Source organism: Melospiza melodia, chromosome 3 (genome assembly GCF_035770615.1).
Source record: "Melospiza melodia melodia isolate bMelMel2 chromosome 3, bMelMel2.pri, whole genome shotgun sequence".
Taxonomy (NCBI): Eukaryota; Metazoa; Chordata; class Aves; order Passeriformes; family Passerellidae; genus Melospiza; species Melospiza melodia.
The window spans coordinates 65,755,763-65,779,977 of record NC_086196.1 but is presented as its reverse complement, the minus strand read 5'-3'; the positions used below and the strand labels follow the sequence as shown (position 1 = coordinate 65,779,977).

Sequence of the window (24,215 nt, the reverse complement as noted above, 5' to 3'; positions counted from 1 at the left end):
GTCATATGACAGCTAGAGAATTAATTATGAAAAAAGGTGTATATCTTTTTTTCTGTTGAAGAATATTTACAATATTTTAATACAGTCACAATTCTGTTCCAGTCTGACACACATAGTTTATCCTTTTATTTTTATGTTCCTGCCCACCACGTGTCCTTTCCTTTTTCAAAACAGACCATGAAAATATGTTTTCCTGGTGAGAGGCAGAAGGCATGGCTATTTAACTGTATGTTTTTATACATCTACAGATGCAGCAGCTTGAGAAGCAAGTTATAGATGCTGATCATCAGGCAGAGAGAGCGTTTCAGCAGGTATAAATGGAATAAATATCTCCATTAGCTGTGTGCATGTGGTACTTTAATGAGGTGAAAGTCAAAAAATTGCTTGATTTTTAAGTACTTCTAAAAATGGAGAAGAAGACAGTTTCCTTTAAAGTCTATTGATTTGTCTTAACAGAGAGTTCTAACACCTTCCTTTGCTCACTATTCAGTTCATTTCAATAAAGTCAAAGCTAACATCACAAACCAAAAGTAGATACATGGAATGAGCTTCTTCATTAGTGCATCATGAACCTTGGATACATGATGCATGTGGAAACAAAGGGGAGAGGAAACAATGATCTGTTTTAGAAGATCTGTAGGAAAATAAAATCAGGCTACCCAATACACCTTTTAAATAGAACTGTTCTGTGTTGTTTGTTCCTCTTGTAGAAGTTACATCATTTAAAGAATGAGATCGTAGCTAAATATTGAACTGAAGTTGCCTTTTGATTCCAAATAGCAGACTTAAGCTAATGTAGACATTTTATGAACATATCTCTGGTATCCCTGAAACATTCCTCAGATCTTACTGTGAGACAGATAGAAACTGAAAATTATAAGACTAAAATGTTCATGTACTAATTTGGAGTTAGAAAACATTCCTGACTGCAAGCCAAGTATTTTTAAGCAATTTTTTAGAATGCTACCGATAATTTGCTGGGTTTTTTATAGTGTGCAATTGTTTATTTATTAAAACATTGTTTACAGCTCCCTGTAGATAAATTGCATTCTTCCCATACTGGTGTTTCTAAAAGCTTCTGTGTTACAAAACTAGAAGCCTCTCACAGATAGTAACAAAATCTGTGTAAGATCTTTCAGTGCTTTGCCAGTCCTGTTGGTATTAAATGAATAGGGAGATATAATGAACTGTGGGGTTTCTTCTCAAATAGACTTCAAAACTTTGCAGGGTTGTCTTGAATCTTAAGTGCAGAGGCAACTTTATTTTGTGATTAAATTACTAGCTTTGACTTGGAGTGTTATGTTCCTTAAACTTTTATATTTGACTTTCCAAATAGGTGCAGATCATGGAAGAGAAATTAAAAGCAGCAAATGTTCAAACAAGTGAATCAGAAACCAGGTTGTATAAGAGATGTCAAGATCTGGAGATCCTGATACAAGATAAAAATGATATAATACAAAAATTGGAGCAACAACTTGAAGAACAGGTTAGGAATAATGGTGTTAAAAAGAGAAAAATCAATCCCCTTTTTAATTACATAAAAGTAAAATAAAAATTTAGATCAATGGATGACAGAAAAGTTTACCATTATTTTTGTTGTTTGACTAAAGAGGTTCCAATTGGAAGTATATAATTTGAATAGTGCTTATTCCTTTTCAAATTAAGCTCTGGCTTCCATTGAAAGAACATGTGACCTTTAAGAGGAGAAAGATGATATTCCTCTTCACTGTCCCCCCTGAAGAGCTTTCATTCTTACTAGAGGAAGGAGGAATAGCAGCCTCTATTCCTCATTTTTAAAAAATCACTATGTATTACCCAGGAGCCTGAATTACTTCAAGCAATCTTGGGATTTGTGTCTGAAGATGCTACTCAGGCAGATTGTATTACTCAGTGAAAAATATGCTTATGTCAATTTTTTCCAGAAGCAAATAAGACTGCAAGAAGCAAAAATCATAGAAGAAAAAGCAGCTAAAATAAAAGAATGGGTGACAGTCAAGCTTCATGAGGTATAACTCTTGCTACAATACTTACACAGGGAATATAATGGTGTGACTGGATATCCCTTAGACCTTTTGGCTGTTAAAGGCCTGCATGCCTTGGAAACATTGCTTCCCAGTTTCACTGATTTTCTAGTTATTCGCTGGAAAGGAGAATTGAAAACAACAGCACAGAGAGCAGAGTGTCCATGTCATGTAAATTCTGATGTCTGATTTGGTCAGCCAGTATGATCTGGGTCCTCTTTCTGAAGGAAGGACCCAGCACTGGTCTCTGAAATGTCAACTTCTCCACTAGTTGAGAGAGCTTAGCTGGCAAACTCAGCTTATTCAAGCAGATGCCTAAAGTGTGAATAATCTCCAGAAAGCCGACCAAGCCTGCTGGGGCCTGGCAGAAATAAGGCCTTGATCATTTTTTATTACACAATGCCCACACTACTCTTAATCATGAATAGTTTCAGGGACACCAGCTCTAGTTTCAAGAGACCAGTTGTCTCCGTTTTTCCTCTGCTGTGGTAAGATAACCACGTCTCTGCCCTGCCTAAAGCTGCCAGCTTTGGGGTGCAGCTGTGCTTTCTCCTCCCTGGGTGTAGAATTCAAAGTTGCCCGTAAAAGTTAAAATCTTACTCTCTTGTAGTTAACTGGAAGTTATACTCAAGTTGAAAAACAATTAAGTTATTGTTTTTGAAGTAAGAAACTAGAAGGTTCTTACATAAAATATTTACTTTTCATCTGTGGGGGCTAAAGTAAATTATTTAGAAATAATTTAATAAAAATGCCATTAAATTTAGCTAAAATTAACAGGAAAAAGTTTGGACAAAATCAAGTATGACTCAAAGTATTTACTTACTCTTCATGGAAAATCTCAAGCCAGTTTTACAGATGTGACTAAGTGTCACTCAGTGGGGAGTGGAATTGCTGGCTCCCTTCTGTGTGACAAAAGGGATACTCAGATTCAAATCTGTTTGCCTAATCTGGAGCAGGAGTTTGAACCAGCATCTTTTACCTCCCACTGGGGGGCTACAGCAATGGGTTGTTATTTTTTTTTATTTCCTGTACAAACACTTTTGTTTGGTATAAAGTTTGTTGGCGCCTGTTTTGTTTTTTGGTTTTTTTTGGTTTTTTTGTTTTTTTTTTTTTTTATTTTTGCTGTAGGATAGTAAGGAGGCATTAGGACCAGAATTCCCTCTGATTCCTCTGCTCACTCTTGGTTTTGCCAAATGGCACAGGAGTTTGTAATTCTAGCCTTCTGCTTTTATTGAAAATGCCAATGCAGTTTTCTTTTTCCTCTTATTTATTAAGGATTGTTAAAGCAGTCATGGGTTTGCTTGGTTGGGGGAATGATTTTGGCAGAATTGAACAAATAGTCATTGCAGGAAATTTAGTTGTTCAGAATAAAGAACAACTCTAAATAAAAGAACAGCTCTAAATGAAAGAACTACTCTAAAGACTTAGACTGGTATTTAGAGTAGCAGAGAGGAGATTATTATTTGAACTAGCTCTGTCCTTAGATAAGCAGAAATTCAGAGAAAACATAAAAGATGTAATGACTTTAAGATTTGTTTCACCAATGGATGAGATTACATTTATATACTTTTAGTTAGAGGTGGAAAATCAGAACCTTCGCTTGATCAACCAAAAGCAAACCAAAGAGATGAAAACAGTACAATCTAAACTGCAAGGTAAATGTACAAATCTTCTGAAAACTTCTCTCTCTATGGCATATTTCTTTCTATTCCTTATTAATTTGTGCATCTACATGATTGAAAATATTCTGTGCAATCACAAAGATTTCAGAGAGTATGAACTGACATACAGGTGACTGTACATGAAGGTGTTAGGAAGGAATCATTTGGTTTTATGCTGAAAAGACACACAGACAAGGCACAACTGGTATTACTGGAGTGAATGGTTGCCACTGTTACTTAAGAGGTTCTACAAGTAATAAGATTTTACTGGATTTAGGACAGAACTTTGCTTTCACATCTTTACAGCATAGATGGTCATAAAACTGTTCAAGAACACATGAATGTCACTCTGCATTTGCTTTTTCTAGCATAGGGTCAGCTGGGAATCAGAACTCCAATCAGATATTTTTTGTTACTACCTTTGACTACAGTGATCCAAAATCTTAATTCAGACCCAGTATCACTAAGTTCCTCTCCCAATGGGTACAGCAAATTTAAAACTCATGAAGTGTAAATAGAAAAGAGAGGAATATTCCCTCCAAGAAGCATTGTTATAAGATCAAAGTTGAATTTTTTTCCCCACCATGTTGCCTGTTCACCAACTTAAGTGTGTCTGAAGGTTCCCCTTGTCCTCTCCACATTTGGTTGATCTGACAATTTACTATAATTTGGAAATTTTTTTAATTTGCTACCTAGCCCTCATTTCTTGATAATGTATCTTACATATACATGTAAATACACAAATATTTAGAAATGTGCGTAGAGGATATGCATAATATGCATAATATATGAGAATACAAAAATTTACAAATTCATATACAATATAAAGTTTTTAAACTCAAATGCACGTTTCTGTTAATGAAGAAACTGGATAGTTTTGGTTCTTTGCTATCTTTTGATAAGTGGCAACATACTTCTTCCATATACTTCTAGTCATTCTCTTCTGAGAGATCTATTTAAAGGCTTTTTGACACCAAAACTTTTGTAGTTTCCAATGCACAGTTACTGATGTGCCCAAAAATATTAAGAAATTTATTACCATTTGTAGTGTCCATGCTGGTGACAGGCTATAAATTATGAACATGTGGTACTGTTTTAAGCAATATTACAGGTAGGGTAAGGGCCTTTTGTTCCTGGATCCACCACAGGGATTTTTATGAACAGGGATGGACAGATTTCATGTTTGAGGCAGCATCAATTTCTGCATTCACTTTCTCTTGAAGTTCTCCTCCATATAGACCTTCTAAACCTGGTAACTTACTCTTCTGTATTTCCTGTGAAATTGTTAAAACATTTTTTTCTTTCTATTATTATATAAATTTTTAAGAATTAGAAACATTACTCTGGGTTTCTCCTGATACAGAGAGATGTCAGGTAGCTTTTTTTTTTTCCTATAATACATTTTATTATCTTTTTTTTCCCTAAATTTTAGTTACCTTTAAAAAAAAACTTTGCACTGTAGAGTAAAGAGAAGAGTTGCATAGCTTGTTTATCTCACTAACACAAGATTTCTGAATTACTATTCTTCAGAAGCTACTGGTAAGAAATCTGTTACCTCAACACAAAAGCCTGGAGAGTGTCAGCGACTAAGCAGTTTGACTTTTGGATGCTTTTCAAATAGAGCAAGAAGTCCTCAACCCTCTCCTAAGCTTGAAGAAATAAGCAAGGCTTCATCTAAGGAGTCAGACTACCCTGAAGGCAAAACCATGCCAGGTACCTTGTCATCAACACTGCCATCTTTGTTCTGACACAAGCAGGAAACTAAAATCAACAACTCTGTCAGTGCACCCAAACTAGCTGTTTTCAAACTGCATACCACTACTGTCTCCCTCTTCATTGCTACTCTTCTACTACTAGGAAGAAATCATCCTGTTGAGCACTAGAATCTCTGTAATACCACTAATACATTATCTGGCAGCATGCAGAGGCTCCTGGGTGCTTTGGCTGCAAAGTAAAGATGTGGCTGTGACCTTTGTTGTTGCTCTGGTCCTTTGCTCAAATCCCTTGTACTGTTTATGACTTCAGTATTTTCTCCACAGTTAATCATGGTATCCAAAATGGCAACCTAAAGTCTTTTGAAAATCAGAAACTGAAAGAGGTCCTATGAATATTTTGTGTATTTATATTACAGCAAGTTCATTATGAAGGTGGCTATGTATTATTACTTCTATTTTTACAGAGGAGGGAATTGAAGTAAGAGTGATTTTTCCCAGAGAAAGGATAAGGCATAGAATCTTAGGCTTGCCTAGATGGAAACAGATAATTTTGGGGACTTCATTACTTAATGTGGGTGAAATTAACACCTTTGCATTATTCAGTCCACTTTAACTTTACACAGGTATTTAACACAGCCTTTTCTAAGTGTCTGTGAAGAAAAACCCTAGTTCTTGCATCCAGTTTAATTTGAGAACATGCAGGCCTCACTAACATGTTGCAAGCTCTAGCTCTCTCTTGTAAAACCAGGTAAAAGCAAAGAGCAGGAACAAAGCTATTTTTAACACAGCGTCTTTCCTGAAGTACTTTCCATGAGAATCTTGTGTATTTTAAGCATTCACTATTGGGAATACAATAATAGCTCCCAGAATAAATTTCTGTGTATAAACACTGTAGAAATGCTCACAATACTTGATTTGTTAATGAAAATCCTTTCTGACAAGCTTTATTAAACTTTAACTTTCCTTAGATTTAATAAAGCAGCTAAATTTGTATGCCCTCTTAAGTAGTTGGCTTTTTGTTAGTTTTGTTTGTTTGTTTGTTTTCACACATACATGGCTTTAAAATATGGCTCCAGTCTGCTTATCTTTATATTTATTGACATTTTTAGTTCAGCTAGAACTTTGAGTAACATTTATTACAGTTTTTTGGCAAACTTAATTTGAATTCAGTCACATTAAAAAAATTATGGTATTTTTCTTCATGTGTATTATTTACAGTATTAAAAACCGCAAATGTTCTCGTGCATTTGAAATTACTACCTACTTGCTACTTGCAGACATGATGACAAAACCATTTATAGGCCAGGTTTGCTAAAGTAATTTTCTCCTGTTCATTATATTCCTCCTCCAGAGAAGGATATCCTGGAAACTACCTTTGCTGGTCCTGTACACGAGAGAAATAAAGGTCAGAAGTCATTGCAACAAAGTTCCTCTGGTTCAGAGCAGAACAAAAATGTGAGAACAAGCTGCTCATCCAAAGACATAGACAGTGACATGTCAAAGAACTCATGCACTACTGGGAGTGACTGGAGCTCAGATGAGGATGGAGGAGACAAAGGACTGAAATCCAGGTGTGCATCAACTCTTTCAAGCCACACATCTGAAGAGAATGCAAGGTACAGTAGAGTGGGAAGTGAAATGTATTTGACAGCATCTGATGACAGCAGTTCTCTTTTTGAAGAAGAGAGTTTTGATGTTAAGAGGACTCAGCAAAAGAAGCTATACTCATGGCAGCAAGGGTCCCAAAGAAAAGGCCTGAACAATCCGGGTGGAAGGTGCAACTCTGACTTCACAAGGAAAAAGAAAGACCAAGACAGTTCTTCAGATGAACTGAATAAGAAATTTCAATCACAGAGGCTTGATTATTCATCCTCATCCAGTGAGGCAAATACCCCAAGTCCAATTTTAACTCCTTCTCTGACACCCAAACACCCAATTCCAGCAACTTCTGCAGGTTCTCAATGCACAACTCCATCAGATTTTCCCTCAAATTTGCCACATCCAAAGTTACGGACTCCTAATGTCTTTAGTCTAAATTCAGTGTTAGCAAAGAAACACCTAAGCCAGCCCCAGCTGAGTTCTGACAGAATGTTTGGTAGGAACAGAAATGCCATAAGCATGATCCGTCCATGGAGACCTCAGGAAACAGACATAGATCTGGTGGATGGAGAAGATGCTGATGTTTTAGAGAAAATGGAGATTAGCTGTGATGAAGGAGTGTTTACCTATGACACCACTGAAGCACAAAGTGCTGAAGCCCAGGAACTTTGTGATATGACGAAAAAGGGTGCTAGCAACAAACCTCCAACGCCTCCATTGCATCGATTTCCTTCCTGGGTAAGTGTGTTTATAGGGATTTTTCCTGCTGGCAAAACTAACTTATTTTCATTACTCTCTTCTGGGATTTTTTTTGCCTTTATTTTAATTACTTTCTGTTTCTTGACAAGACAGGGCATTACCTTCATCATAACTACAAGCTCAGAATCTAGTTTTATTTTCAGCACAGTATTCCTGCCACTGAAAAACATAGTCTGTATTTTATAGACAAACCTAGATTTTTTTCATGTGACATGTAAGTTATGTATGTCTTCTTGAGTGTATCCAAGGATGTAATGCTTATGACTGCATTTATTTATTTATCTGAACACTAATACAGCCCAAGAATGTTGTCAATGCCCTTGCTGTAACCACTGTACCACTCACAATCTAGACAATTAAGTTGACAGCAGACAACTACAAATTACAGAAGTAATTGATCACATTTCCAAGTAAAATTTTAAAGCCATCAGTCAAGATATTAAAATAGATATTAATATGTCTTACACAAAATCCAAAATTAGCTGTGTCAAAACTCACTAATTCTGTGGTTTCAGTGTCAGAGATTTCTTAATTAATAATTTTTAAAATATATTTATTAATTATTATTCAGGAATAATACATTATGTAACAACTTCTCTATATTTACTGAACTTTTTGCATTATACATTTTGTTATTGTCGTCTTTTAACACAAAATGGTTAAAAAGTTGTGTTCTAATGTCATTTCTCTGCTCCTAACACCCTGTCTTCCATTAAAAAACATTCTTACTGAAGCTTCTTTGGCACCTGGTAATAGTATTTTTAAGAATAAGTTACTTATGTTGTATGAAAAATGTCAGAAAAGGCTATGGCTATCAGTGTACAGCACACAAAAGAAGGATGCATTTTTCAGCTGCTATTGACAATGTCATTTTAGGAACCATTTTATCACATAGTTGCACTAACACAAAGACTAGGAGGCTAAACAGAACAAAAGTAATTGTTGTATTTTAATTATCTACTATCAAATCCATTCTGCTTGTATAGGAAAGTAGAATTTATGCTGTAGCCAAATCTGGTTTAAGGATGTCTGAAGCTTTCACCATGGAATCTCTTAATAAAAGTAAGTGGTTTAGCTGTTCATTGTCCCATTGACATAAGTTCTCTTCTTATGGTGATTTTTGAGCAAGGACCTTTAAAATACTTTTAGAAAGGTTTATTTAACAGCTGTTTAAAGCCTAGAAGATTATTGGTTATCTTCTGGTACCTCACATCCTGACTTTGTGCTGAATTTGTACTTTGTTCATTCCAGTTTACTTTGCATTTCACTACCTTGAAGAATCTATACCAGGTACCAATTTTAAAAGGGCTAATGTTCGTGACTGCAATTTTATTTATGTCTTTAAAAGCACTGTAAATTTCAAAAAGCTATAAATCTCACATCCAAAACAGTTCAATAGTTATTTTTTATAGCAGTTATACAATGCAAAAAATTAAATTTTAATTTTGTTAATTGGGGGGTGAATTAGGAAGGCAATTTATAAAATATGTTGCTTTTTTAGATGCTGTTTCACTGACTTCATGCTCCATATCTGGATTATACACTTCTCTGATATATAAGAACATGACCACTCCTGTCTACACCACTTTGAAAGGGGTAACTGTATTACTGTTTAAAGAAAATTTTAAAGTACCATTAGGCTTCACATCCAGGAACTTGCTATTTCACATTTGATACTACCATGCCAAATATGTTGTAAGTTGATATATAGAGATCAAAGACCCCCAGAAGTAATAGAAATGTCAAATAGCTGGGGGGAAAAAAATACTGCCTATAAAATGTTACTGGCCTAGGTCAATTCTTCTTAGGTTCCTTGTTGATTTTTTCCAAAGGCTTGTTAATTATTAAGCAGAACCACATGGCGTTCAATGTCATAATTAAAAGTGTGTGTATGTGTAGAAATGTCTTTGTGTCAGTGCCAAAGCTGTTTCTAGTCACACAGCCAGCAGTCAGTAATCACAGCATTGTTTGTCTCCTGGCAGCCTTTTGTGATTTGGAAAGACCCATGCCTTGAGCTACCTCAGGTTTCTGTTCTAAAGCATGGGTGTGGTTGAGTATGCAGAGGGCAGAGGGAATTCAGTTTCATGTTAATATTTTTGTGCCAAAACTCACAACCCAGGCAAGAACAGCTCTGAGTATTGTGGAGCCAGCAGAGCCCTGCCACAGTATGAAGGAAATGACTGATGCCCTTTATGCAAGGTATCAAAGGATGTTGTGTTCCCTTCTGCAGAAAGCAACTCAAATAAGCAGCAGCCCATTTCTGGATGAGTCGTCAGGATCTGAGGAAGAAGACAGCTCTCGGTCCAGCTCAAGGACTTCCGAGTCTGACTCTCGGAGCAGGAGTGGTCCAGGGAGCCCCCGGGCTATGAAACGAGGTGGGCGAAACCGTAAGAACAAATAACTTCCGGGGACTCTGGGAAACCAGGCAGTTTACATGATTTGCTTAGGAATTGATTTCTTCACTAAATAGCATGGACGTCTAAAATCTAGGCTCTCAAAGCCCAGATCTGTTACTCAGTCAGGAGAAATGGCGTTATTGCTGTTATTATAAATATCTTTTTAAGGCATTAATCTTGTTGTCTTGAGGGAAAAGTAACTTGTACATTTAAAGCAAGAAGCACCATTCTACCTATACTCTGTCATGCCAAGGACTTCCTGTGACTTTTAATTGTAGAAAAATTTAAATTACCTAGAAAAAAATGCCTTTAGAAAGAAAACACAAATATATTCAAGTTTATAAAACAATTTCATGTGATCAGAAAGCAGGTGAAAAAGTTCCCTTAATAAATTATTTGGTTCTGTCACCTCATGCAATAGAAGACTTCTTTCATTTTCACAGTGATTGTCTTAAGGTCCTGTGCAAAGATTTAGTTAGAACACTTAAATCTGGTAATGTTCTGTGTTCTGTGGAAGACAAATCTCACAGTTCTAGGTGACTGTGTTTTCCATCTGCAAAATGGAAATAATATGCTTCATAATATTGAAAGATACAGTCCTTCCTCATTAGGTGATGTTATCAGTGTTACATCTCTGTGAGTATTTCTTCACTGTGTAAACTAAGGGAGTCCAACATCCCAGTGTGGCCAAGTGTTAAGATTCCTCATTATATGTTGCTTTAGAAAGCTAAATAACATTATTTGGCAGTCTCAGTTATACATGCAAAAATCCCAGTTACCAGGAGCTCCATTCAGTGACCCTGCAGCAGAGGGGCAGAGCCACTGGTCCCACTCAGTGTTTCCAGTGGCAGCCACAGTTGGAGTCCAGTCCTTTTCCAGTGATGTAGTTTTGCCACACTAGTGTGAAAAGGACCCATAGATCCTGCTTCCCAGCAGCTCCATCCTGCTGAGCAGAAACCAGTGCCTTGGCTGTAGACATATCTCATGTTATGTACTTAACACAACAGGAAAGCTAAATTGGGTAATTTAAAAGCTGGTTTCACCTGCACTTTGTGTCTGTAAAATGGAACCATTCCTTTTGTTCATGCATTGCTTCGTGTGTGGAAACCTTTCTTAACCAAAACACATATGTACATGTTTTCATTGAGATCATATTCTTTAAAAATCTAGGCAGTCACACATTTCACCAAAAGTACAATTGGCTCGCTGCAATTTGTTACGAAAGATCCATCGTGAGAAGAGCCCACTCTCAAAGTCTTGGTGGCTTACTCAAGCAATAAATGAGAAAAGCCTTTTTTAAGAAGAAAATTGGCAAATGAGTTGGGAAATTATTGAAACAAAGGAAAAAAGGCTTTTCATTTCAGTTTTAGAGTATAACCTTGCAGAGTGGAACACTAGTCCTTACAAAAGAAGATGTTCACATGCATGAAAATATTTCTGTAATGAATGAGGGAGCAGTTTGAATTTTTATTACTGATCCACTAGAATTGAAAGCAGGGTACATTTTTTCAGGATTAAAGCTAATAAACTCTAAAATCCCCCTGAAATATGAAAATCAAACTTTTAGAAAACCCTGGTATACAAATCCATGCTGATTGCAAAACAGTCACCTAAAGCTTCAACACAAAGCAGATGTTGAGTATGACCTCTTAGTACATGGGCAGTTGCCTGAGAAATCCAGATGCTATAGTGAGTCAGAAAGTACAGGGGGAAGGTTGCTAAGTTTAATTAAAGATCCTGGGGTTTTTTCCTAGACAATGAGTATGATTCATGGCACTAACTCCCTCCTTAAAGAAGCTGTGGTAATGTAGCAGAAGGTGATAATATACAGAAGACATTTTTTTGTTGTTCCATTTATAAGGGACTTTAACTGCTTAATTATGAATAAAATGAGAATTAGCTAATAGTTCAGTGTGCTGATATTCTATAAAATTCTTGGTTCCTGATGGATTTATGTTGATACTTATGTTTGCCTGCAGATTCTATTAAGATGTTTCTTCTGCATGGCTGTTCTGATCTCAGTTGTTTCTAAAGTAATAAAAATGTATATATAAAGAACTCTTCTTTCTTTTACCACAGGTGCATCTCTGTCTTCTGTGACCTCAGAAAGTGACTATGCTATTCCTCCAGATGCATATTCAGTAGATACAGACTATTCAGAGCCAGAGCAGAAACTTCCTAAGACCTCTTCCTCATCTAGTGATAATGGAAAAAATGTGAGTACTGAAGTTCTGTGAAGTGTACCTGAGCTACTGTGTGTATATTTATGTCCAAAGACTGCTACCAAACCTTTTCATTCAGTCTTGCTGACTCACAGCAAAATATACCAACAGTGTTAGCCAAGTAAGACTGTAATTAGTGAAGGAAAGTGGAAGATAATTCTAAGCTTTCCTATATAATGAAGGAAAAATAGGTCGACAACTCCAGAATTCAATTCAAATTACTTGAAATTTCCTTTCTTGTAACCAGGTCTGCTATCAGATTGCATATGAAATACTCAAAACAGTTTAAAATTATTATTTGAATAGTTAGGTGAATAGAAGGGGAGCTGAAGTCATCAGTAGAAATCTATGTGCAGTAATAAGTTTCTATCCTTTCCTCATACAGGGAAAATATCAGAGAAATCCTAGGTAGAGTAACATGTGAAGACAGGCCAAACCAAACCACTATGAGGTATTTTGCAGCCTCCAGGAGCTTCTAATGGCTCATGTTAGTAGTTAGTGTCTTAACATACAAGTGGATTGACAACCTGCTGATGAAGATTGTTTTAGGCTCTTCACAGAGCAAAACTGTGAACTCTGTTCTGCAGAGGTACACACTAGAGGTTTGTCTGTGAGGAGCTCTGAATTACAGTGCTTTATATCTGGTTTTCAGGTTAGGACCTGGACTTGGGAAAAACAGAATACATTTATATTTTATTAATCTTGCTTCTTGTTTAATATAAACAACTGGAAAGTAAAATCAGAAATCATCATATTCTTCATTATTTTTGTAGTTGGGGGCACTTACTCTCCTTCATGTACTATAACAGTAAGTAGGGATATCCATTAGTTAACCCATGTGCATGACATTTGTCCTAATCAATGCCTCTAAAAACATTGTCCTTGGATTAAAAGTTTCATCAAATACCATAATTATTATTTAGCATGCTTTTAAGTCATTAATGTATCTCTTTGTGTATATTTATACCTATTTCTGAGGGGCAGAGGTATATATGTGTATCTAAGCACTTTTTATCTAACTTCTAAACAACCAGGAACCTTTGGAAAAATCTGGATATCTGTTAAAAATGGGTGGCAAAGTAAAGACCTGGAAACGACGGTGGTTTGTGCTTAAAGGAGGTGAATTGCTGTATTACAAATCTCCAGTAAGTACATGTAACTTACCTGTTGTTATGTATTAGATTGTTTACTGATAATCTAAGGCTGCTAGAAGGAAAAATTGCATGCACTTCTGGTTTCTGAGCTGTTACAGAGTGATTTAGTACTCACTTCCTCAAGAGGTGTACAAGGTACACAATGTCTAACTAGAAAGTATTTTTCAAGATTAATGTTTAAATTAGTCTTGTATTAATTTATTGCTGTTTGTTGGTAGATTTAAAATACTCTTTTTCCATTCTTTCCATACCAGAGTGATGTTATTCGAAAGCCTCAAGGTCAAATTGAGCTAAATGCATCCAGCCACATTGAAAGAGGTGATGGAAAACAAACAATTCAGGTGCCTGCTTTTCTCCTCTGTTGCTGTTTCAGCATTCCCTCCATCCCCAAAGCCAGCCCCTTGTTCCAGTCCCTGTTGCACTGGAAGTCCGAGTGGACTTGGAATTGAATAATGTGCTTTTCATTTGAAACCAAAGAATTGTTTCAGTGACAGAAAATATAAAAAGGCCTACCTGGGGTCTTTTTTGTATTGCCACAAAGGTTAGATCATCACATATGGGATAGAAATAAAGAGAGCAGTCTCGGAGTTAGCCATTGAGGTAGAGAGAATTCATTTGTGTGAAAGGAGAACTGGGTTTTTTCAACTTGCCATCCTGGAACTTCCTAGATAAATATTTAGATTGAGATTCTCTGCTCTGTCTTGTCATGGAACGTTTCATTACTGAAAAGTACTTTGGGGAAGATAAACTCCCTGAAGTTGTGGAGCTACATTGTTACAAATGTGTATGTTACATATCCCACACTGTGGGGTCAAATATGTCAATTCTTGAAGCTCAAGACTCCTTGTTACTACACAGCTGACCACAGAGAAACGAACATACTACCTGACTGCAGATTCCCCCAACATCTTAGAGGAATGGATCAAAGTACTGCAGAATGTTCTCAAAATACAGGCTGCCAGCCCACTCTTTGTACAGTCTGAAATCAAGCCAACCATGAAAGGATTACTTACAAAGGTAGGAAAACACTTCTTGCCCCAGTCTGCTTTTTTCCAACACTGTTTAGGCCAACAGTGGCCTTACTGGGCTTTAAATGAGCATGTCATCTAATGCTCTGATTCTTTTGCCCTTAATAGAGTCACAATTTTAATTTTATGTCCAGTGATGTGGATAGGAATTTGAACCAAGACATGCATTCCCAATATCATCAGAGTTCAGAGATGGTGAAAATAGTCGGTATTTCTCTGTCATGATTATTACTGATGTTCTGTAATTACAGGTGAAACATGGATATTCCAAAAGGGTTTGGTGTACCTTAGTTGGAAAAACTTTGTATTATTTCCGTAATCAAGAAGACAAGGTAGGTCCCTTTCTTGTTTATTCAGAGAATGTAGACTTTAAACAGAAACCTACATCTTTATTAAGGTACAGTTGGCCTTGGTATTATACACAGATTGTCAGCCTGGAAGATTCTGCCTAATAACCAGCAATGCAGACCACATCCATTGGTCTCTTTCTACAGGATGTGATCCATGTTATGTATGTTATCCCTAGATGAAGGGGGCACTGGTTTGCCTGGAGTTCAGGTGTCCCTTTCTGACAGGCATCAAAAAAGGCCCAGCTGTCATGTAGTTCTGGAAGCAAACTCTTTCTTATATGCCTTGCAGTGGGCAGTGACTGAGAGTTTCAAGAATTTAAATGTTCTTTCTGTCCCTCAGTTGACTTCCAAATCCTTTTGTTTGGTATGTCACTGTATGTACACAGTGCTGCAAGAGCTAGGACACTTCCTAGACATGACTTTCACTCGTCCCTTTGCTCCCAAGGCATTGTATTTTGTCACAAGAAACATCTTTTTATGGAGGCAGGTCGGAAACAGGATTTTGAACAGTCCACTGAGCCATTATAAAAAAAATCGGTAGAAATTCTCATATTTGTACTTCTGTTTTAAGAAGACAATGACACTGGAGTCAGTAATTCATGGCTTTTGCATAGAGCCAGTTATATCCTTTGTCATCCTTTCCTTTTATAGCCATTTAAACCTCAACAAAACCCCATTTCTAGAACTGTATTAATAAGATAGCAGTAACCATCCATCAAATTTTTGCTCTTTAAAACAATGTAAAACAGGGTTTTGGAATCAACTGGCTTGAGTATAATCTCAAGCTCATCCTACAGAGACATTAAAATTAACTTTACAATTTCTCCTAAGGAAAAATCTCAATGTTTAACATATCTGAATTTATACATTTTTACCACTGAATATTTTGGCATTTTAGCATGCTCTTTAGTGAAGAATTTTGCTGGATTCTTGTGAATAATTCCCTCACATCTGGAAGAAGTTTAGCTGCCCTTTTAAAGTAAAATTGAAACGAGTTTGCTAACTTGGAACAGAATGAGAATTCAGCTTTTGTAAGCAGAATATGTATGAAAAGTTTTCCAAAGCTACTTTATTTCTAATGTTCAACAATATGCTAATTAAAATCATGTTTTCTGTAGCTGACTGTGGCTGTGCAGAAATAAATTACACTATCTGCAGTGGTTAATACAATAATGGAGTCCATTTAATTGACCTCCTTTCAAAATGGAATTCAAACTAAAAGCCAGCCAATTGTGTTTAAGTAAAATTTGGTGAATAAATCAATCTTGGCTACTTAGATGTGAAACAACATCTTTTGATTCTCAGAATCTTATCTTACTCAAAAAGTTGAATGCTTCAGAAGCACTACAGAAAATACAAATCACCACATCATTTTTTAATCCTTACCAGTGGCACTGTGAGAGGAGGGAGTTTTGTGTAGAGCAGCCAGTCAGCCTCTCTCAGTCCTGTCACCCAGTTGTGAAGAGATTTCATCCTGTATTTATGTTTGTTGAGGCTTCCTGTTGATAAGGGCTAAGAAAGAAATATTTCTGTGAAAATTTCCTCTTGAATGGCTTTTTTAGATAAAATATTTTCTGCTAAATGGTGCTAACTACATAAACAGCTCAACACTGAAGCTCTGTGATCTCTCAGACTGGAGAAAGAAACCAACTAGAAGGTCTATCACACAAAAAACTAACTTTTGAATTTAGAGTATGAACAAACCAGATACATCAACAATACATTCCTGTCCTCTAAAATAACAAGATCATAATTAAAGTTCTAGGCTTGACACAGGAAATTTTTGCTTGGAACCAGGTTTGGGAACTCCGAAGAATGACTTCTCTCACCCTAACATACATTTATTGCATAAGCTATATATGGAGGCAGATCTGGAAAAGAATTTTTGAAAATCTCATTTTCAGACTTTGGCACATACCAGTCTCATTTTGAGTCTCATTTCTCTGCAAGATCTGGCTTATCTGAAATTCCTTGGCAGGACTGAAAATAAGTAAATACAAATGGGTACAGATGGTAGTTCACATTTTAATTTCTATTTGCAGAATAAGAAAAAATTCTGTATAATAGCAAATATAAAAATATATAATACAAAGTCAGTGTGCACTGAAACAAACATTACCCTTTACTTTTAGTTTCCTCTTGGTCAAATCAAGCTTTTTGAGGCAAAGGTTGAAGAAGTTGATAGATCCTGTGATTCTGATGAAGATTATGAAGCCAGTGGTCGCAGTTTATTATCAACCCATTACACTGTTGTTATCCACCCCAAAGACCAAGGACCCACTTATCTTCTCATAGGATCCAAACATGAGAAGGTAAAAAATGGATGTTTTTATTGAGTTTCAGTAACACATCTATGAGTATGGTGCTGTGATAGGAATATTTCTAGAGGAGGACAAGGACTACAAATCACCTGGCTTGTATTTTCATAGTATTTCCTTTATTAACATTGATCAGAGTTTGTCTGCAAATCAATGGTAGTGTAGGTAATCCTTGTTAAAATAGACAAAAATATGCAGGCTTGCCTACATAAGTAGATGGTGCAGAATATCTTATATGCTGTAATGAGAATTTTGTTCACATACAGTAACTTGCAGACAGGGCTGTAGCTGAGAGGTTACAGGGTACTGTATCCATTTTCACTGACAGGACTGACATTGCTCAGACTTGCCCTACTGTAGTAAATGAGCAATAAGAGGTGGGGTAAAAACCATTTTTATTATTGGTGCTTCATTGTTCCCAAGAAATCTTGTAGACCTCATTTTGCTTTCTGGACTTATCCCCAGGTTAGCAGGATGTGGCAGTGATAAAAAATGACTTAAGTATTTGGAAGAGGAAAGGAAGAATGCCCTGATAATTAGACATGATTTCTGAGGGTAAAAACTTTTGGAGAGCTCTGTCCAATCTTCCTTGCTTAACATTTGTAACATAGAGACCATGAAAGTGTGTTTATTTAACCAAAGGCAAACTTCTTTGGGCTTCAAAAGGAGTGCATGGTAGGGTTTTAAGCTGAGAGCAGAATCCTGCTGAAGCAGCTCCTTCCAGCACAGAACGAGTGAGCTGCTATGTTTTTCTGCTCTAGGACACATGGCTTTATCATCTGACAGTTGCAGCTGGAAGTACCAGTGTCAATGTTGGATCTGAGTTTGAACAACTTCTTTGCAAATTACTAAATGTGGAAGGTGATGCCAGTAAGTTTATTTTCATTTCAACATACTGATCTTCCAGTGCTTATTTAGTAAATGTACTTATGAACTGAATTAATTGCAAAATGTATATATTTTATCTGTTTAGCTTCTCAAATCTGGAGACATCCTACCCTTTGCCATAGCAAAGAAGGAATTACTTCCCCTCTTACAACACTGCCATCAGAAGCCTTGCAAACTGAAGCAATTAAATTATTTAAGGTAAAACCATAGCAGATGCCTTTTTTATTAACTGACTATTTTAACTCTTTGCTAAAGAATGGCTGTTAGTTGGCTTACTAGATATATTCAAAAAATAAGAAAAAAGATATGTTTATTTTTATCTTTAGTGGAGGTAACTAATGGACAACAACAAAATGTGCCCATTTTCCCTCACCAAAGACTATCACTTCCAATGTAAAGATAACCTTCAGTTGTGAGGGAGCAGTTTAGGCTTCAGCTTTTGGTGTTCCTACTTATTTGATAAGTTATTGATAAAGTGCAAGTTAGTAGAGAAATCCATGACTATCATGAGTGATAATAATTTTACCTTGAAGTTCATAGCTCCAAAGAATATAACAGCATGCACAGATCTCTGCATTCAGAAAACTGTATCTGAAATACTATTTTTTCAGGTAGATTCAGAGGAAAAAATAATAGGAAAAATTTTTGTTGTAGATACATCTAAATCATCTGGGAGATATTTTAAAAATCAGAACGAAAAGAAAGTAAATTTTAAGTTTCCGCAAGTCATGGATTATTTAAAACTGACATAGAAAGCAGGGATTGTACTGCTCTTTTTAATTTAAAAAAATATTTTCATATGAAGTAGCTATTCTTAAAAGACCAATTATTCAGTAATATAAATAGAGAAAATATTCCATAGAAAAAATATTAAAAGTATTTCACAAGAGTTGAGTTCACTTTGAAAGATTCTCACAGATCGTTAAAAATACCCATACATATATATGTGTCCCAGTGTAGTAAAAATGCTTTATGATTAGGAGACACATACAGGTTCATAACCACTGAGCCACAGTTCTTGAGAAATTCTGTGTGCCTTACAGCTCTGCCAGCTGGAGGCCAGGTAGGTAGTTGATGCCTATGAGAGGGGGTATGCTGCAATGCCATTAATCTCTTCCAGGCTATAAAAGCTAATTCAGAGAAAAAATAAAATTTTGCTGTTCCTTTGTCTGTATGTTGTGAAATAAATTACAAGTTGGAAGCATGGAGGTTGGGTAAATGAACTTTCTCCACAAAACTTAGACAAGTCTAAAGAACAAATTCCCTGAAGCATCCACTGTCTGGAGAATTTTGATGTTATGGTTCAGATCTAGAGAGGAATTCAAGACAAGCACTCGATGTTTCATCATGGACACTTTTGGGCAGACTTTCCAGCTTGTTTCTCTGGGATGTTTGAAACACTTCAAAGAAGTACATCCATCTTATTTTCTGCAATCCTGCAGCACAAAAATTTACAAGGAAATGTACTTCTTTGATAAAAACAAATTTAGGTCTACTTGGAAATCACTTTTTAACCTAATTCAAATCACAGACACTTGCCTAAAGTAAATTAACTAGAGATTACTTGTATGACCTTCATTGAAACCTTGTATAAATCAGCTTAGAAGTCAGGTAGGGAATTTAGAAACAGATCACATCATGTTTCAGTTATCCCATTTATGATAAAAATAGACTAGAAATAGATTTGGCTTCTATCCAGTTCCTTTATTTTTGCTTATATCCCTTAAAAATTCAACTATTGTATACAGTAAATTCAACAAGTGATATAAATCCTTTCTTCTAACACAGCACAACAAATGCTGGCTTTCCTAAGACAGTACTGGGTATAAGCAAGGTCATACTTATCCTACAGTAAAAATACCATGGAAGCCAAGATGTAAATCAATGGCTCTGAGTTGTGGATTTTTTATCTGTGTATTTGCTGCCATGTTGTGCTCACTACTTACAGAAGCATTTTACAATGTCTGGCACTGAGAGCTGTAGACATTGAATTTCCAAGTCCTGTAGAGGGGTGAGCTGTGTTCAGCATGTCCTTAAATTTTCCTGCCACCACAATTGTTCCAACCCCTGTTACAGTTCACTCTGTTAGATACAGAGTGAATAGCATGGGTTGTAGGAGGTGTTTTATCTCAAGTCTCTCTGTATAGATTTTCATCCATTCTGGCCCCTTTTCACCCCATTTTGCAGAACCAGCAGTGTTTTCCAAATCTACTGGTAAACTTACTAATTGTGATTTCAATTAAAGTACACTTTTGACATACAGAACATCTTAAGATTTGCTGAAGCTCCCTTGTATGTAAACTCACTTGCTTATTATTTTATATCTAGACCTGCCAGTTGTTTATAAATGCTGCAGTTGACTCTCCTGCCATTGATTACCATGTATCTTTGGCCCAAAGTGCTTTGCAGATCTGCCTCACACATCCTGAACTTCAAAATGAGATCTGTTGCCAACTTATTAAACAGACCAGGCGTCGACATCCACAAAACCAGGCAGGACCAATACAGGTAACCCAGTATTTATTTTAATGGTAGTGATCTCAGCAGCAATGAAGGAACTACACTGAGTGTTTAGGATGATAAAGAGGCTCTGCTTTTCTGCAGCATCTGCTGAGTTAAGATCCAATTCACTGCTGCTGTGTTTTCCTGAAACAAAGCTGATGCTATTCTCCAACAATGTATGTGTATCTGGTGGTAAAATACATCTTAGCCCATGCTGTTTGTAAAGGATGGACATAAAATGGGCTGTCTTCAAGTCAAGTGTTAAGTAAGAGTGTAAGAAACCTAATTTTTTTTTTTACTGCTTTTTTCCTAAAAGAAAGATATAAAACAGTTTATTAATACCTCAGGAAGCCTGGTGGGCTAAACCACATAGCAAATGACTCAATAGAATATGAGTGTGAAGTAAAGCTGTGGTGTTGTGTAGTGGAATATCAGAAAAGGCTCAGGGCTTCTGATAGAAGTCCCCTCTTGTGTGCCATGCTGTTCTGCATTCACCCTGCATGCTACATTATTAATACATACTTGAAATTTTTCCATTTGTCCACTGTCAGCTATTCACTGCTATCCAGACAAAAAATGAAGTGAAAGGAACACCAATACTTGGAGCTTGCATAGAATTAACAGACCTGGAATGTTACGCTTATGATGGAGCAATGCCTACAGAATCAGGAGATTGATCAGAAAATGAGAAAGGAAGCTACCATATCAAGGCTCCTGTAATAGACATGTTTTTCTCTTCCCACAGAAAGCAGCCCATGCCCAGCAGCCATACCTATTGGCTAGAAACAGCCTGTACCTGGGAGATGGCTGATTTTAGAGAGGCACCGGCACAGGCTGCCCAGAGAAGCCATGGGTGCCCCATCCCTGGAAGTGTTCAAGGCCTGGTTGGATTGAGCTTGGAGCAACCTGGTCTAGTGAAAGTGACCCTGCCCAGTGCAGGGGGTTGGAACTAGATGATCTTTAAGGTTCCTTCCATTCTATGATTCAATATGTGCATTGATAAAACATTCACAAAGCTTTCATAACAGACATGGTACATTCACATCAATTAGCACACACTGAAGTTACGTATGCCTGATGGAATTTACACTTACTATAATTCTTCTTTGGTATTCTTCTTACCATTGGCAAGGTCTTCCCTCTGGTGAAGGTAAATAAATTGTTATCCTAACCCCTGGAATGATTTTTAAGAGCTGATACATGCAGTAAAATGTTTTCAGCCTTACACTAAGTTTTTTAAGTCCTAAATTCCTGCTGTAGTCTCCTACCCTTGCTTCTGTTGCAGTGTTTACCTTCAACAGAGCCAATGCTATTCTCCATCAAAGTATAGATATTTAATGAAAGGGAGTATCTGTGCCAGTGCTGACAATTTTCTGTTTAATACCAGGCAAGTCAGATAAATCAAGACAGAGAAACACCATTTTTGAAATCTTAATGTGAAGCATTGATATACTGATTGTGAGAAAAGTAGTTGCAATGTTAGCAAATGTATATCAGGGTAAATGAGAGTACTCTGTGTTAAGTGAAACCAACTTAATGCATACTGAGCAACAACAATATACCAAAATATTGAATTACTGTTTTTTTCAATAGTTACCGTAAATTTGGTAGGAGACAAAATGTCTCATGTGTTGCTTCATAATATGTGTAACAGGACAGCTGAATTAAAATTGCACGGGCTTCTCCTCATATCATAATGCTTGGCCATGCAGCCTAAGTATTTCTGTTCCTTTGTATTGACTGCTTTTTGCACAAACTCAGCTGCTTTCCCATTTCCAGCCCCAAAAGAAACTGGGTGTACACATGTAAATAGACAGAGAGTATTGGGCCTTTCAATGAGGTTATATGCTTATTTACTCAGCTTTTTCTCTGTTTGTTTTTTCATTCCTATTTCAGCAGTCTCAACTTGGCAGTAAGCTGCACTGCTGGCCAGCAGGCACAGCAGGGAGTTTTATGTTGTAGGATGTTTAAAACAGTGAATGTATTCCTTTTGTTCAGGGCTTGCAGCTCTTGGCCCTCTGCGTTGGACTCTTCCTGCCCCAGCATCCATTCCTTTGGCTTCTTAAACTTCACTTAAAGAAGAATGCAGATTCCAGGTGTGCCTGAATATTATTACCCAGCTAGTCAACTGGTCTTTTTGAACTACCTTGTTTTCAATCTTTTCTGTAATATATCAGATCTTTTGATGTATATTTTAAAATGAATTTGAGTAGAATTGCTACTAAAATATAGTACATGTTACTTCTGTGCATCACTTGGGAAAGTTATAAGTTTAAAAAAATATTTTGCAGTGCATACTCTGACTGTATGTTGCAAAACTGTGAAAACCAAAATATGGCAGTTACACAATACACCCTGAGCCATGTTCATCTTTGGCACAATTCTGCTGGTCTCAGTAGACTAATTCTCTTTCTAATTCCACGTGCAAAAAATGTATTGAAAATCTCAGAGAGTGAAATCTGCATGCTCCTTCCATTTGGCCTCTCCAGAAATATCCACTCAGAGTTTACTATCCTTTCAATCAGTCCCCAGGAATTGCCTTATTTCTCTTTTTGCCACAGGACTGAATTTGGGAAATACGCTATATATTGCCAGCGCTGTGTAGAACGTACCCAGCAGAACGGAGACCGAGAGGCCAGACCTTCCAGAATGGAAATCCTTTCCACTCTCCTGAGAAATCCCTATCACCATTCCCTGCCCTTCAGTATTCCAGTTCACTTCATGAATGGCATATATCAGGTAACGTCATGCAGGCCACGAAATCTGAGCTGTCCCAGCCCCCTGCTGTCAGCACATACACGAAGCAGTTCATCAGAAAGAGGAAGGTAAACATGGCTCGAGGTTCCTCCTGTGCCAGTGCCAGCAATGGCAGGCACAAAGTGCTTGTGATCTGATTTGATCAACTAAGAGTAAAGGTTTGGGGGAAAACCTTGAAGAGAAAGAAAAAAGCAAAACCTTGTAAGAGTGAGAACTGCCAAAACTCTGTTTCTTATTTAACCTGACCACCAGATGAATGAATTAGACTGAGGAAAAGGAAAGGGTATTAAATTCCACTTCCTTTCATCAGACATCTTGGAAGTTAAATATCTCAGTGAAGGCCTGGAAGCACAGCTGTAACTCCCATTATCAGTCCTGAAGGATAATCATATTTGTTACAGAACAAACATGGCTCCATTCTTAACTCTCTGGGGACGTCATTAGTCAAAGCCCCAGGAAATATTCCATGGGCTTCCAAGCATGCTGCTTCACATCTGGTTTATGTTTCCAGCTGTGAGAGATGGCTGAGAAGAGTTTTAACAATTCATAGTATTCCCAGATAGAAAGCAACTTTTTATATGAAATCAAAGCTATATCAAATAATTTTTTATATCAGATTGCAACAGAAGTACTTTGCATTTTATCATCTCTACGGTTCTTAATTGCTTACTGCTTGCCCAGTAAAACAGAAAAAAAACCAACATACATTTAAACCAACTAACATTTAAATCATCCTAAAGGATTTCAAAATTAAAGTTTGGAGAAAAAAAGAAGTAACTGCTCATTACTTATTTACCGCTCAAAATTATAGTTATAGTATAGTTATAAGGGCTAAGAAAATTGTA

At 36.7% G+C, this 24,215-nt stretch overlaps 1 protein-coding gene across 7 annotated transcripts in view; it reads left to right on the top strand.

The window, feature by feature from the left end:
- Positions 1–24,215, top strand: part of PLEKHH2 (pleckstrin homology, MyTH4 and FERM domain containing H2) — a 56,093-nt gene that overhangs the window by 18,947 nt on the left and 12,931 nt on the right. For 3 of the 7 annotated variants that reach the window (XM_063152081.1, XM_063152079.1, XM_063152080.1), the window contains 20 exons: positions 249–311; positions 1,337–1,486; positions 1,923–2,006; positions 3,595–3,676; positions 5,213–5,395; positions 6,749–7,734; positions 8,742–8,817; positions 9,257–9,351; positions 9,986–10,130; positions 12,231–12,367; positions 13,408–13,518; positions 13,782–13,868; positions 14,386–14,544; positions 14,807–14,887; positions 17,038–17,217; positions 17,985–18,093; positions 18,197–18,309; positions 20,440–20,619; positions 22,612–22,709; positions 23,175–23,352. In XM_063152081.1, the coding sequence (XP_063008151.1) occupies positions 249–311; positions 1,337–1,486; positions 1,923–2,006; positions 3,595–3,676; positions 5,213–5,395; positions 6,749–7,734; positions 8,742–8,817; positions 9,257–9,351; positions 9,986–10,130; positions 12,231–12,367; positions 13,408–13,518; positions 13,782–13,868; positions 14,386–14,544; positions 14,807–14,887; positions 17,038–17,217; positions 17,985–18,093; positions 18,197–18,309; positions 20,440–20,619; positions 22,612–22,709; positions 23,175–23,352 (3,297 nt within the window). The remainder of the gene's footprint in view (positions 1–248; positions 312–1,336; positions 1,487–1,922; positions 2,007–3,594; positions 3,677–5,212; positions 5,396–6,748; positions 7,735–8,741; positions 8,818–9,256; positions 9,352–9,985; positions 10,131–12,230; positions 12,368–13,407; positions 13,519–13,781; positions 13,869–14,385; positions 14,545–14,806; positions 14,888–17,037; positions 17,218–17,984; positions 18,094–18,196; positions 18,310–20,439; positions 20,620–22,611; positions 22,710–23,174; positions 23,353–24,215) is intronic. The other 4 variants (XM_063152085.1, XM_063152083.1, XM_063152082.1 and 1 more) reach the window with 3 other exon arrangements.